The following is a 15,645-nucleotide window of genomic DNA, read 5'->3' on the forward strand; positions in this document are numbered from 1 at the left end:
ATATATATATATATATATATATATATACACAACATAGTGAGGTTCCATGTGTGTTTCGGTACGATAACAAAAGAATATAGGAAACGAATACCATGTATAGACTTTAGAAACACTTTATTGGAGAAAACGAATATTTCGACCTATCCTCAGGTCTTTATCAAGGTACATCATACATACACACACACACACACACATATATATATATATATATATATATATATATATAATATACATATATATATATAAACATGACATATTTCCTAATGTGTTTGGATATAATACAAATACATACAAAAGTAAAAATATTTTGTAATTTCAAAAAAATCACAGTAAAAAGCTGCATGATGTAATTATAATGCGCCTTCTGAAAATGTCTTCATTTAGAGGACCACAGTGAAATACTTCTATGCAACAGATTCTATTCACCCACCACTGACTGTCTACTTAAATCATAAACCGCTACATATAATATATCTTCATAATTACAGTACTAAATATTTCACAAAGTAACGTATATATAACAACCACTACAACAACCATATTTCCTTTAATATCACTGTAAACTGTTAAGTGAACATAACAAAAAAGGTCTATGATGATGCATACAACTACTATAACTTTAAACGTTTTTTTATGCTCAATACACGTAGGCCTAACAACATTCCACACAACCTCCACCCACCGACAACACTTAAACAGTGCCAGCTATTGTCAAGTGGGCTACTGCATCATTGATGCTCTCGTTATCTTCTTTCTGGCAATATTTCAAAATGCTACGAGTGCCAAACGGTTGTGCCGATTTCACCCAAACCTGGTCAGTATAATCGGTGACACCTCTCATACATGGGGTGTTCACTGCTTTGGGGTCAAAGGTCACGTAGGGGTCATTAGGGTTAAAACTTTCAACTTTCATCGGCGGCGTGATGATCACCTTCCATTGAGAGGGCGCTATAAAAATTAGTAGTGCGTTTTTCTTTAGAGATAATGTTTCAGACCCAGTTTTAGACGTAGTATTGATTTTGTTCTTTTTGACTATACAAAACTGTTTGTATTTTTTCAGTAGCGGTGCAATGATTATTAAGTTTTTTACGATTGTTATTGTTTCAGAAATTTTAATTACAATTAATTTGAACATAATTTCATGTTTTTTGTACAGTAGAGTGGTGTTAGATATTTAAAATGTTCTTTTTCTTCTTCCAGTTCTCAGTGTAAAAAGTCAAGTGTACCAAACATATATTTATCAATTTTGTAATTTAATACAGTTATTCATAATGAAGGCCTGTGCGTAGGCCTATGTTGCTGCGGTGTTTAAGTTTTTTTAATTAAATATACTTTTATATCTGAATTTTGAAGTTACTGTTACACACACGTACACCTTCACTTTTTTATATATTTTATGTATTATTTTATAAATTTTATTAATATTATATTTTACTATATTTCCATTTATTTGTGTATTTTATAAACATAATCAGCAGATAGCAGACACTTCCGAAGTTGATGGTGATATATATGAAGAGGTGAACACATGTGACATATTCACTGGCATTGTGCGCACATGTTGCACCTAAAAATAGCTATTTTTCAGCATCTGACTTCTGTTTTTGCAGTAATGCGTCCACATTCCTGAAAGCGGCGTATTAAGAGTACTGTGAGAACCTGTTTGGTTGTTGGAAAAGTTTCTTTCCGATTTGTTTTGTACTTAGGCCTAGTTGCCAGGCAACTATTACAGGCAATATCGGGCCTCGTGAATTTTTTCCAGCTTATAAAAAAAAGCTATAAAACTATATTTTACTATATTTCCGTTTATTTGTGTATTTTATAAACATCAGAATACTGTATGTATTGAAAATGGAAATAAAACAATTACAAGAAAATACAAATATTGTGTATGCTTCACCAGAGGAGGCCTACCATGGGAATCTATTTGTGAGAACGTTTCATCAAATTTTACTCTAGTTGCAACTATGAAATAAGCCTAGCTCATGGTTGGACTTATGAATATTAAAAAAAAGCCTAAAAGAGACATTTAAATGTATGTATGCATGTACTGATAAATATATTGATAATTTTATATGGAAAATATAAATATGAAAATACTATATATTTTCTTTATTATCATTCATCATCATTTAGTATATTTTCATTTATTTTTATGTAATTTTATAAACATGTTCAGAACATTTATGGTAAGTGGGAATAAGAAGAAAACAAACAATGAAAAACTGTATTTATACTTTATTTCAATCAATAATAAACTTGCATTTAAAATATATCACAACAAACGATAAAAAGAAATGTATTTCGAACCTACAGTAGTTGACTTAGTAACATTTGTGTTGTTTCTGTAAAAAAGAAAATAACACCAAGATAATACAAATAATTGTTAATAAATTAATGCTACAGTACGCACTAATGCATGCCAATTAGACAAATTTGTAGAGTGCGAGACTTTTAAAATTCCCATACTTTAGGGGGAAAGCCGTCTTTCTCACCGCGCCCCACCAACATGTTTTTCCCTAGATAACCGAAAATGGATTATTTGCCACTTTACCAGGGTTGTTACAAATGAAAATCTGTTGCATTTTTACTTGAGAATGCATGTTTCTGCCGTCCAAACCTATCCCACTGGCAGTTTGTTCTTTGACGACCTTATTGATGCAGCTAGTCTGATGTCATCCGATCGAAAAACTAAGAAAAATTGACCCTATCAAAAATGCATTTGGGTACCAGTTCGCCAAAAGTCATGTGTACGAGATCACCAATCGTGTGTATGAGTTCATCTAAATTTGTGTACGAGCTCGCCAAAGTATGTAAGAGTTGGCATGTGTACAAGTTAGCCGACACCCTAGGCCAGAACCCAAGGGTTGCTCAAGCTCAGAAGCATGAGGAAGCCTGTAATTAGAAGACAAGCACTAGGGGCAGTTCCATAATTATTCCAAGGATAGGAAGATGGTACTTTCCTTATACAGTAATTTAATGGAAACACTCACCAACTATGGTATACAGTAGTTTCATAAGGCAGTTATTTTGTTAAAGCGGTGCAGTTTTATAATCCTTGGATCAAAAGGCTGTACTTGCTTTAAAGATGGTAGCTCAACAATCCTAGAAATACAGGCCCACTATTCCGACCAGGGATTAAGAAATAAGATAAGCATTCACTTGGACTGCAGAAAAGTGGTCTTTAATTGAGGTGGTCCTTAATTGGAGGTTCTTTTTAATTGTTGGGGCATTTAATAGAGGGAGACCTGTATATATAAGGAAACACTCTCATCCCTAAAGTATAGCTTCACAAGTGTCTTACCATGGCACAGATCTACAATTATTGGAGTAAAATCAAGATAAAGCTACCCTGTAATAGAGCTGAGAAAATAAACTGAAAAACATAACTTTTGAGACATTGTATTATTTTTTAACAGGAGTGCCTTTTCCGAAGAATTTTCTGACGATTGCAAAAACAATACTTAAACGGCTTTTCCGAGTGTATGCGCACATCTACCATCAGCATTTCCAAGAAGTTGTAAGGCTTGGTGAGGAGGCTCATCTAAACACATCTTTTAAACACTTCATCTTCTTTGTTCAAGAATTCAATCTAATCGATCGAAAAGAACTTGCACCCTTACAAGAACTTATCGAGAGGTTGTCAGGGAAGTAAATGGATGTCAGGAACATGGCACACTGACATTTCATTAATTTTCTTTCGTATGCACCTTCATTGGTCTGTCAGTCTTAAGATGATAAACTCAGTTCTATAGTCTTTTTACTACTAAGTATCGATAGCAGTATTAAGATGTTAATATTTCATGTTCCCTGTGAAGCTGTATGTACAAATGTTCATTATATTTATTATATAAGGTGAAGCACACAGAGGCCTTGGCATTCATTATACACTATCAAGGATCTTATAACAACATAGCGTTCTCCGCATATTCTGCATGCAAATTCTGTATTAACGCAGTGAGGGTGCCCTCTCACAAAAGTGATTTCTTTTCAACTTTGACATCAAAGATCATTAACTGACAATAGCTCATCTTGCAATTTCTCGTGCAAGTTCTGTAACAACCAAGGTAACAAAACTAGGATGCCCTCTTTAAAAAATGATTACTTTTATTATGCTTCTTTAACTGAACATTGACTCTAATATTTGTTGCGCGTAAATCGGGGAGAGCTTGTCATTGGAAAGCTTTGTCTACACTATCAAATTTTATGTGAAAAAAAATGTGATGTGCCCATATATGAGTACGATGACATCATATCAGATATCAAATTGTATAGAAAAAAGATGAACGTGTTCAACTCTATGTACCATCAAATTTTATGTGACAGCAATTTGATAGTGTAGACAAAGCTTAAGATCTTTGATGCACTATATACAACAGAAATATAAATTTTACTTATATAATAATGTACCAAGAATTATATTGCAGTCCCAAGTATTTATGGTTAAGGTTGAGCCCACATGAATTCTGCCCATTATGTTGATACCTAAACATTGTTAACGCTCAATTCTGATCATGTTTTACTGCAACAGTAAAATTTATGAATACAGTAGTTGAATATTAACTGCCAATTATTCATATTAATTTTATTGTTGCTCTTCCTATTGCTATTATTATTTTGATAATACCAATATTATAACAATTATACTATTATTATCCTCATCATTATTATGATTATTAATATTATTATTGTTATTTTTATTGTTAATGTTGTAGTTTATTATATTAATGTTTTTGTAATTAATTTTAATTCTTATTGGTAGTGAAAACTGAATTACTTGAGACTGAATTCTTGAGCTGTACTGTATTGTAAAATTCAGTGTACTTTGTAAATGGCAGCATTCATATACAACAAACATAAAAAAGCTGTGCTCAAATAATACTTAGAAATTATATACTGTAGCCTGTCACTTTCTGCAATAAGTCATTTATATCACATTCCTTTAAAATATAATCAGTGAATATTATACCCATTGAATTATATTTCCAGGTCATAAGTTTATTCTTTAAAAATATGATGTCTAGATAAAATGTGTATTCTTAATTTGACTAATTTCTGCATGAAAATAGGTTCAATTGTGAACTAGTTCTGTTTTGTATAGTTTGTTAATTTTGTTTATTTTGGTCGCTGCAGATTAAAAAATTTTTAAAGATTTTTTTCATTTTTTTAGTTTGGATTGTGAATAATGGCATATAGGAATAAAATGTGTTTAATTAAAAAAACTATATAGTATAATACACATTTATACATATATTAATGTATGTATTTTGCTTCCAATGAAAGTTTTATATTGAATTTGAACTTACAAACTTGACAAATAATTAAAGCTATTTTGAATGGGAGAAAACAATAAAAGATTGCCCTCCATTTTGTGACCATTTTTAGGACCTGAAAATTTGGAGTGTTGTGAACTCGGTTAAAAGGTTAGCTTTGTGTTAAAGACTTCTTGTTGGTACATTGGAAAAGTGGTCTTGAATCAGGTGATCTCAGAATGATAGGGGTCTCGAATAGGAGGAGGAACTAAAGTACCTTAATATTACATTAAGTTTTATGAAATTTTACAAAACTGGTTGAAAGTCTACTAAACTATACTATTGTAACGTTTATTTTCATCACTTGAATTATATTAATTTGTTTAAAAAAATGACATAATATTAACTTGTTTTGTTCTTCAGTTTTTCAATCAGAAAATTTGTTGCAATGTTTAAAAGTCATACTATATTGGACGAAAGTGCTGAAGTTACCAGCGATGTCCAATTAGCGATTCTGAGATATATTAAATATTATTTTCATCAATTGAATTACAATTTGATTAGAAAAATGAATGATAATGAATGGCATAATGTTAACTTGTTTTGTTTTATCCATAATTTCTGTTTTTGTTTTTTAATTGATGTAGTATTACTGTAGTATTACTGTTGTGTTTGTTGCCATGTCACTGGCACTAAACCAGTGTCCCACACTCAGATTCATCCTGGGTTTTTTTTAGGCAAATATAAATGAAAAATTGTAAATATACAGTATTTTTATCACAAAGGTGTATTTTCTACAATAATGTATCCCAAGATGTGTGTGTGGGTATGTGTCAGCGTCAGTGTGTTTGTATGTGCGGGTGTGTTACTGTGTACCTATGTTATTTCACTATAAGAATGGAATTATTATGGGATATTTATGTCAAAATGTTGAGTATTCAGAGTTTGTTTCATTATTGTAAAACTATGACGAACCATTATGTCGTGAATGCTTTTTGGTGCGATGCTTGTTGCAGTTTATTATTTAAATTCTTGGAGCCCATATTGTGGACTTCATCGTTATTATAACTACTACTGTATAACAACTTGCCCCGAATTTATGCATTGAAATAATAAATGTAGTATATATCCTAAAACATCATGAAAGTGTATAGATAATGCAAGATTAATAATGTATTGCAGAATTTGAAAAGTTAAATCCAAGTATTTCTTTTATGTTTTCTTTTATGTATGTTTTTATGTTTTTATGCTGACTGATGTTCAGCCCAGGCTAGTCATTTATGGAGCAGGAAGCATGCAGCTATCTAGAGAGTTTAATGTAAAAGGCCACAGATAGGTAGTCATGTGTTAATAAAAATAATAACATAGTGTTTATTTAAGGAACTATAACCCTATATTTCAGGTTAAACTTGAATAGCACCCTCTCTAATCTTGGAAATTTTGTGTAACTAAATAGGCATTCTGGCAGCTAAATGTAATATAGATTGCCTACAGGTAATACATGTAATGTATTGAGATCCACAAATTCAAAAGCTTAATAAAACCTTAAATTTATAATTTAACAGAATTATCTATCTTTCAATAAGTTATTAAAAATTAGTTATTTATTTAAAATAATGTTATTGTAGTGTATTATTGAAAAACTGAAAGTGAAACCATTGTTTTATTAGTTTGCCCATTGTATCATCATGCTAGAAGAAATCATACTAAAGCTGTATTTTATTGGACATTTAAAGAGTTCTCAAAGATGTGCTATCAATATGTTTGTCTTTAAATACCATGGTATGAGAAATGCTTGAATGATTTCCATCGCTGAAGGTTGTACAGTGAATATGTATGTACATTTTTAACATTTGTGCAAAGAAGGGGTGTACTTATTTCGTTACACTAGATGGGATGGGCTGAGAATAGTATTGCATTCCTATATTGTATGTGAAGACTATGCATTGTGCTTCCTACTTGTCAACTACTCCCAGGCCTGTTTCATCAAAAGCAGCCATCACCCTATATTGTATACTGTAGTATAATTTTGAAGGGTGTCATTTATCTAAATATACAACCCTCCAATACACATCTTTATTAATACAGTAGTATACTTCCCGCTTTCATTTCAACAGGAAAGACAAAGTTTAAATGGAAGGTTAACTAATATATAGTGTTCTGTAAACATGAATGTTACTCAGATATTAGTGTATTGTATTTATACAGGTAAAATTACATGTAGCTACTAAAATGTGTGAGAGAGGGCGGGACTTTGTTGGTTTGCTGGTGATGTTTTTGTTTCTGGTGATGCATATCTGCTGGATTGATTGTCTAGTTGAGGTTCTCTGTCTGCTGGCGGCAGTTGTGTGATTGGATATAGTGTATCCATGATAGTACCAAAGAGTATAGGACGTCGAGAGATCTGACTCATTTTGTTTTGTTGAAACGCAATCCTATCTCAAAAAGTACTACTGTTGAACTTGCATAAGTCGAATCCAAAATGCCATTGAAATATTTTTGACTTGGATACACAACAATTTGGAATGTAAAATAAGATCGACTTAGAAAATATTTGACTTAAGCACAGTTGACTAATAGGCAAGTTAACTGTACCACGAACTAAAGAGCGCACTTCAAAAGAACGTAAAAGGTATTAGTAACGAAAGGATCCTGCATCTAAAGGACACGAACTCTAATCAAATTCTAATAGGGCGTCCCCTATCTTGTGGTAGTACTATGCATTGTCCACATTCGACTGGTAAAACACAACAAAACAAAATGGCTGCATAGTTACCTTGATACACGCTGTGTGATCACGGTTGCTTTGGCTTGTGATTAACACAATTTTCATAGTCAACGAAGTCTATTTTATGAACCATTCGAATGAAAATAATACTTAACAAAAAATGATAGTCAACAAAATGAACCAGTTGAATAAGCCTATTTTGCATGCATGCAAAATAGGGAGAGTCGGACCTCTTGCAATTCTATACTCTTTGATAGTACAAAGAGTAGTCTCAACAATCCAATCTTGCATGTGGGGTGGAAGTTCCATTTCAATTCTTGTCCTTGATAATTTGCACTTACTACAGCACCTTACCTGTCTTAAACTATAAATTGATACACGTTATGTAATATGCATTCAGAGAATGAAACCTTGATTAATAATTTATGTAGATTTAAGTTGCTTCTAGACTGGAAATAAAGTAAACCTATATAATAATAGTGATTTTTGTCAATCCTTTATTTTTTGCTACATAATGTCAACAGGGACAGTCACCCTGACATCACTCGCAAATGTACATTACTTATCAGTCTATACTTGTTTACACACTGCTATCCGAATTTTTACAGTATATCCTCAAATTTGTTTGGCTTTTGAGACCACAAGTAAAGTGGTAAGCAAAAATGTAAACAATATACCACCATTAGACTTGTAGGAGCACATTTCTGGCCACAACGCAAACATTATCTGGTTAAGGCCCTTAGACCTCCCTCTCTATGAGAAAATGTCCTAAATCAAAGCGAAAATTTGAGGAAATATTCCCGTAGATGGCTTGAAATGACATGTACATCGTCATGTCATCGTCATGCCCCTATAAAAAGGGGCGTAACTGCCCATTTTTACACCTTATTCCCCCAGTTTTTAAATATTAAAAATCTGTATCTCATTCACCGTTCCCCAGTTTTTCGTCAAACAACTTTTTTCGGTCTTGGAAAAATCAGTTCTACAACATACCAAAAATTTTTTTTCCTCCGGAGCCTGACTTTAAGAGAAAAGGTGTCCCCTTAATAAGAGTGTCCCCTGAATAGGGGTTGGTTGGTTATAGTGTTAATAGATACTTTCATTTTGTGGTCAAAAATGTGTTGCAATTATAGCCGGGGTGTCCCCTTGGTAGGGGTGTCCCAAAGTAAGGGGATACTACTGTATAAAATTGATGATCTACATTATTATTCAGAGACGGATTTAAGGGGTTCTCCTCCAAAATAAAATATTTGCACAAAAAAGAAATGCATTAAATAAAATTACAAGTAAAAAAGTCAGCCGCTTCAATTTTACCCTAAATAAATTTGTTTAATTTACAAAAAATGAATGTAATAACTGTTGTTGACTTTTTAAACCCAAAGTAACATATTTAAGGGTGGTAAGCTAACTCATTTTTGGAAATGTAAGTAAAAATGCCCCCTTATAGGCCTATAGCCCTTTTCTGTTTTGAATTATGGAAAATATCACCAGAATCCTAAAAAAAATTCTAGCTTCCTTACAAATATACAGTTGTCTTTCATTATTTTTGTGTACTACACAAGGTATTCCAGAGGACCACACAAAAACAACTACTGTACCATAATTTTCATGTATATAAAGAAGGCATTAATTCATTTATTACATAATTGTCCTTTATAGTGTGTAACCCTATGTTGAACAATAATCTTCATGTATTGCTAATATCACTGCAATCTGAAAGTCTTCGTCTTTATTGTAAACAGTTCTTGGACATCCATGGGCATCACTATCTCAATCATTTTTTGCTTCATTTGATCATTCCATTTGTTGTGAATACTATTTTTATTGACCAAATCATTTACGTCTGCTTAATTTCCATTCTTTAGCGATTAAATTTGCTCAAGTGCTCAAGGGTCTGCAAATATGGTGGTAGCAATGATATGTCTTTGATCTTGTTGCCTCTAGTGAACATTTCACATCTGGCTTGATTTACACTTTTCCCCTTAACTCCATGCAGCAGTCTTTAAGTTCCTCAGACATCTTTTGTGACAGAACATCTAAAACTTTAAAGTTGCAGAAAGTGTCAACAAAACTTTGCCTTTGACTACAGAAGCATGGAGATCCAATAAGGGATGATTTCTTTGCTGGTGAAAGTTAATGTCACTTAATTGAATAAATTTCGGTATTTGCCAGTGTTTGTGTCTAGAATGACCCTCTCTCCATTGTCATAAAAGAAGATATACAGTAGCAACGACTGCAATATCGATGTCTCCAGAATGGAACGGTTATGCATTGGTTGTAATTCCTTAAAGCATGCATTGCATTCAGGACGATTTCGAGTCTACTTTTCTTGGCTGCTACGAAGATCTGGAACTAATACAAAATCGCTTTCAGTGACAAGGATGCATTCTTGATGATAGCAATAGTATTCAAGAAGGTATCCGACCAGTTTGTCGAAATCCAGTTTGCCGAATATAGTTGTTCACTGAAATCATGAAATCCCAGTTTGAAGAAATTCATTTTGCCGAAACCCAGAATGCCAATCCAGTTCACTGAAATCATTAAATCCCAGTTTGCCAAAACTCAGTATTCCGAAACCCACTCCAAATCTCTGTGTTACAAAAGTACAGCATGTGCATTTGAAAGGAAAGAGCTTTATTTGTGTACAAATTAAAAGGAAAAATATTGGAAGACAACAAAGCTGTAGAAAAACACACTTGAAAGCATGGCTATGAGTCAGTTAAAATTAGAAATAAAATGAAATGAAATTAAGGATAAGCATCGTATAACTCTAAGATACTCCGCCTGCAAACCTTAGCAGGATTGCTGTGCCAGGTCCCAGACCACCGAGGCTCTGGTGAGCCCCTTGAGTAAGACCCCCTGTTGACAAATTTCTGGAGCCACAATTGGCATGTGTTTAATTTTAGATTATTATTAATTTGTTTACTTCCTTTATTATTATTTTTTTCATAAATTTATGTACTCATCATAGGTATGTTAATAAAACGTTTAAATTGACTTTTATTTGCGGCAGTTTGGCGCAGTGGTGTAAGGTCGGGGTTTCGAGTCTCCGCTGTGCAGATTCGCTTGTGTCCTTGGGCAAGACACTTTAGCTACAATGCTTCAGTCCACCCAGCTGTATCAGTGGGTACCAGTAAACTGCAGGGGACTAAACCTGCGACGGACTAGTGTCCCGTCCAGGGGGAGTACAACTCTCATCCGCTTCACACTAAAGAAACTAGGGATAAGCTCCAGTCCTATGAGCCCTGGTGGCTCGGAAAGGATTTAGTTTTTTATTTGCTGATAACCAATTTATTTACAGATTAAAACAAAAAGAATACATACGAATACATAGTAAAAGAGTGTTCCAACATGAATGTTATGCTGTGGTTAATGTTTTACCGCTTTTATTTTATTTTCGACAAAGTGGGTTTCAGCGCAAACTGGGTTTCAACAAACTGGGATTCGTGGTTTTTGATTCAGCAAACTGGCATTCGGCAAACTGTGTTTTGGCATAGTGAACTCAAAATTCTGGCAGTCGGCAACCCACTGTTCTACAATCTGGCCTACAACCGCGAAGAATCCGACACGAAAGTCTTCCAAAGCAAAGCATACTTTATCGAATAACAACCAAGGCATAGCAATCATCCGTTCCCTTTCTGGACACATCGATATTACAGACGATAACAACCTGACTTTCTTTCGTAAAGGAAAATGTAGCTTCTGTAATCATAAACTGAGCTTGTTGAAACTTTCAGCAAATTAGGAGTTTTAGATGTTCTGTCACAAAAGTTGTCTGAAGAACAAGAATATGTCTCACTGCTGCTTGGAGTTAAGGGGAAATGTGTAAATCAAGCAAAAGCAACATGTTCAATAGAAAGTTTTCCAGAGACAAGATCACTGACATATCATTATTGCTGCCACCATGTTAGCAGAATCTCGAGCTTTAGATATCTGTACTTGGCAAACTTAATCGTTAAAGAAGGAAAATAAGCACAGGTAAATGACTGTTAATAAAAATAGTTGATGGTTCATACGATAAATACGAAGACTTTTAGATTACAGTGATAAAAGCGATACCTGAAGATTATTGCTCAACATCTGGCTACACAGTTAAACACAGGAAAAATATGTAGTAAATGAATTGATGCCTTCTTCATACTGTACATGAAAATTATGGTAGAATTTATTTAGGTATTGAAGCGGCTGTTAAGTTGTTCTTTAATTTTGGTGGCCATTTTAAAAAGCGCCCTCAATTGCCTCCAAAAATCTTCACATTAATAACTTTAGCTAGTTATACTTTACTCCTATCATTACATATTCAAAAGTTGGTCAAACCTGTTGTGATACGTCATGTTAGTGACGTGAATCAGCCGTGTATATAGACGCACGCACTCGCATGGAACCGATCCACGGTACCTACTGGCATATCTGAATAAACTACATGTTTTGTTACAATAGTTGATAGTCTGTGTGTCTGCCTGTTATTGTCACAACGACCACCCATGAACACAACATGGTGACAGCCGTAGGATTGATTATAACCCACACCAAATGAAAAGGTGATTATTAGACATTTTATTTTGCTTTGAGCCTAGCTGTGAGCACCGCAGCTAGCCGACGAACAGCCACCTATCTGCACCGCCACCAAACTGGTCGCGTGCGCTGCAGAAATACAAACACTTTGAACTTTGATTTAATTCTGAGACTTTGCTAGCAAGAGAGAGAGACGTTGTAGACCTGAATTTATTATCATAATATTTTCAAGGAACTTTCAAAGGCTAGGCTGACAGTCAACTCAACAATTTTACTGAACTAGAGCAGATTTTCGAACCATACTTCATATTGAGCCTAGGCCTATCTACTGAAAATCTGTACAACGATAATTGCAAGCCGACCTGACAACGACAGTGCGTCGCACTACCAACATAGCAACCAGCAAGAATCGCCGTGACAACCAGCAGTGTTCGAGCATCGACGCGCTACGCACGGACATCTACTTTTGGTAAACGACCTTGTGTGAGAAGATATAGCAGGTACTGTATATTGATCTAAACTGGAAAACAATTGGATTTAGTGGACTATATACGAACTACCCTTTGACAGAACGATTGCTTATTGTGTTACAAGTACAGTACTGTATGTTTTTACTAATTATTATTCTCCTTAAACCATGCTTGAACTACTGTGCTGTACGACAGTTTAACGATAATATTGTGTACTGTATTTTCATGTACTGCATAGGCTTAATCTTACAGATAACGTCTGTTATATCATATAGTTGTATTACTAATATATGTTACTGTATATGATTCTGATTGTGTACACATACAAAACCTAACGTATAACAATTTTATTCATTTGCAATCACTATACTAACTATTTTTATCTACTGTATCCAGTTTAATAATACTATAGCAATGACACGATATCTAGAAATGAACTGGAAGGCCACAGATTTGGCGGAAGAGTTTAAATTATTTAAACAGAGAATGGAATTGTGTTTGATCGACAACGAGGTAACAGAAGCAGCTAAACAAGCTATAAAAATCAAAATTGCACTAGGCAACGAAGGGCTTCGAAAAATCAACGCTTCAGGTTTATCAGAAACCGACCAGCAGGATCCCACGAAGATTTAGATTTAGATTTAGGAAATTTTCGACAACCAACTTAAAGTTAAGGTTAACTTTAGAATACATCGCCTTGAACTCATGAGGTATAAACAGAAGACAGATGAAAGCCTAGATGAGTTTGTAAACAGGTGTCGCAGTAAAGCAAAGGAGTGTGACTTAACAGACGATGAGCTGTCTGAACGCTTAATGGAACTGGTCATCGCGACAACCAAAATAGAATCATTCCAGAAAGATCTACTCGAGAAAGCCAAAGGTCACCAGATCGAGCAACTCCTCGAAGATGGACGCAAATATGAAGCCATAGCTGCTGGAAAAGAATGCCTACAAACACTGAGCTCACACACAGTCAACGCCATATCTAAACCACAAAATCCAAGAAAGACGTCATGTGGAAACTGTGGCAGTACACATCCACCACGGAAGTGCCCAGCTTATGCAAGGAATGTGGGACTAAAGGACATTGGGCAAATGTATGCCGAAAGTCAAGGTTCACCCGAGATGGGAGAAACAAACACAATCACCAGCCACATAGACGAAATCGAACACCCTCTAGACACAGAGGAAGATCCGGTAACCGCAAGCAGTACCATCGCAAACATTCAGTTAACGAGATGACTAACGATACTCAATATGATCATGACGATGAAGCAGAAACCTCAGGTGATGAAATCTTTCACTCAATTGAAGTAGCTAAGGAAGCAACCCAGCAGAACAATGTCATGCACTCAATTGGAGTAACAGAGGCTTATACGATGATCGATATCATATGCCCAAATAAGACAGGGAGTCACTGATTACACCTGAAAATAGACACGGGATCAAGCGGGAACACTCTACCCCTACGTACTCTCAAACAAATGTACAAAGACAACTGGAATGCTGCAATAAAACCAACAACTGCCAGACTACAGTAACTGCCTACAACGGGTCAGATATACAGTGTATAGGGACGATACAGATGTTATGCAGGTATAAAACCTCAGACTGGTCCAAACAGACATTCTATATAGTAGATGTCAATGGCCCAGCCATTGCCGGTCTGCCATTGTGTGAGACACTGAAGGTAGTAACAATCAATGAAATAAAAACAAACAACAGTCCTATTCACTCAGTGAATGATCTAAAACAACTGTACCCACAGCAGTTCGACAAAATAGGAAGCTTCAGAGGCGCAGCAGTTCTACATCTCAAAGAGGACGCAAACCCTTCAATAGATGCTCCTCGAAAATGCAGCGTGCACATCAAGCAGAAAATGAAGAAAGAGCTAGATGAAATAGAAAAACAAGGTATCATTCGAAAGATACATCACACAGACTGGTGCAGTTCCACAACGAGTGTGCTCAAGAAAGACGGATCAATCAGAATATGCATTGATCCTAAACGACTGAACCAAAACCTGAAGAGATGCCCCCACAAATTGCCGACACTAGAGGAGCTAAACCCAGCATTCTCGCAGGCTAAATACTTCTCAAAGCTAGACGCCAAAGCAGGCTATTGGTCTGTCCACCTTGCAAAGAAATCACAGGAACTAACCACGTTCCGAACGCCATTTGGAAGATACTGTTTCCAACGGCTGCCATTCGGTCTATCAGTGAGCCAAGATGTGTTTCAACAACATATGCTGTCGTGTTTCAACAACATATGGATCGAATAATCAATCAGGTGGATGGCTGTGTCTGCATCGCAGACGACATCGCAGTGATCGGTCGCTCCGAGGAAGAGCATGACAGGAATCTACACAACCTTCTAAAGACAGCCAGACGTGAAGGGCTAGTCTTCAACAGTAATAAGTGTACAATAAAAACTGATCATATCAACTTCTTTGGATACATTTACTCCAGAAACGGGATATCTCCTGATCCAAGAAAAATCAAAGATGTTCATGCTATGCCTGTTCCACGATACAAAGACAATCTTCAGAGATGCCTTGGACTATTAAACTTTCTATCGGCATATATCCTGAATTTTTCAGAGAAAGCATCGCCACTGAGATCTTCTGAAAAAAGACACACCATTCTTGTGGCACGAAGATCAGCAACACGCTTTAGACGAG

The 15,645-nt window shown here is 35.0% G+C and overlaps 1 protein-coding gene across 1 annotated transcript in view; it reads left to right on the forward strand.

Annotated features, from left to right (window-relative positions):
• The window catches only part of LOC117112339, a 14,553-nt gene extending 10,898 nt beyond the window's left edge, over positions 1-3,655 (forward strand). The window contains exon 2 of the mRNA XM_033255414.1: positions 3,420-3,655. Within this exon, the coding sequence (XP_033111305.1) occupies positions 3,420-3,655 (236 nt within the window). The remainder of the gene's footprint in view (positions 1-3,419) is intronic.
• The last annotated feature ends 11,990 nt before the right edge of the window (positions 3,656-15,645 follow it).

The sequence above is a fragment of the Anneissia japonica genome, unplaced genomic scaffold, assembly GCF_011630105.1.
Source record: "Anneissia japonica isolate Jap-2015-1 unplaced genomic scaffold, ASM1163010v1 scaffold581_len1011336_cov187, whole genome shotgun sequence".
In the NCBI taxonomy this organism is placed as follows: Eukaryota; Metazoa; Echinodermata; class Crinoidea; order Comatulida; family Comatulidae; genus Anneissia; species Anneissia japonica.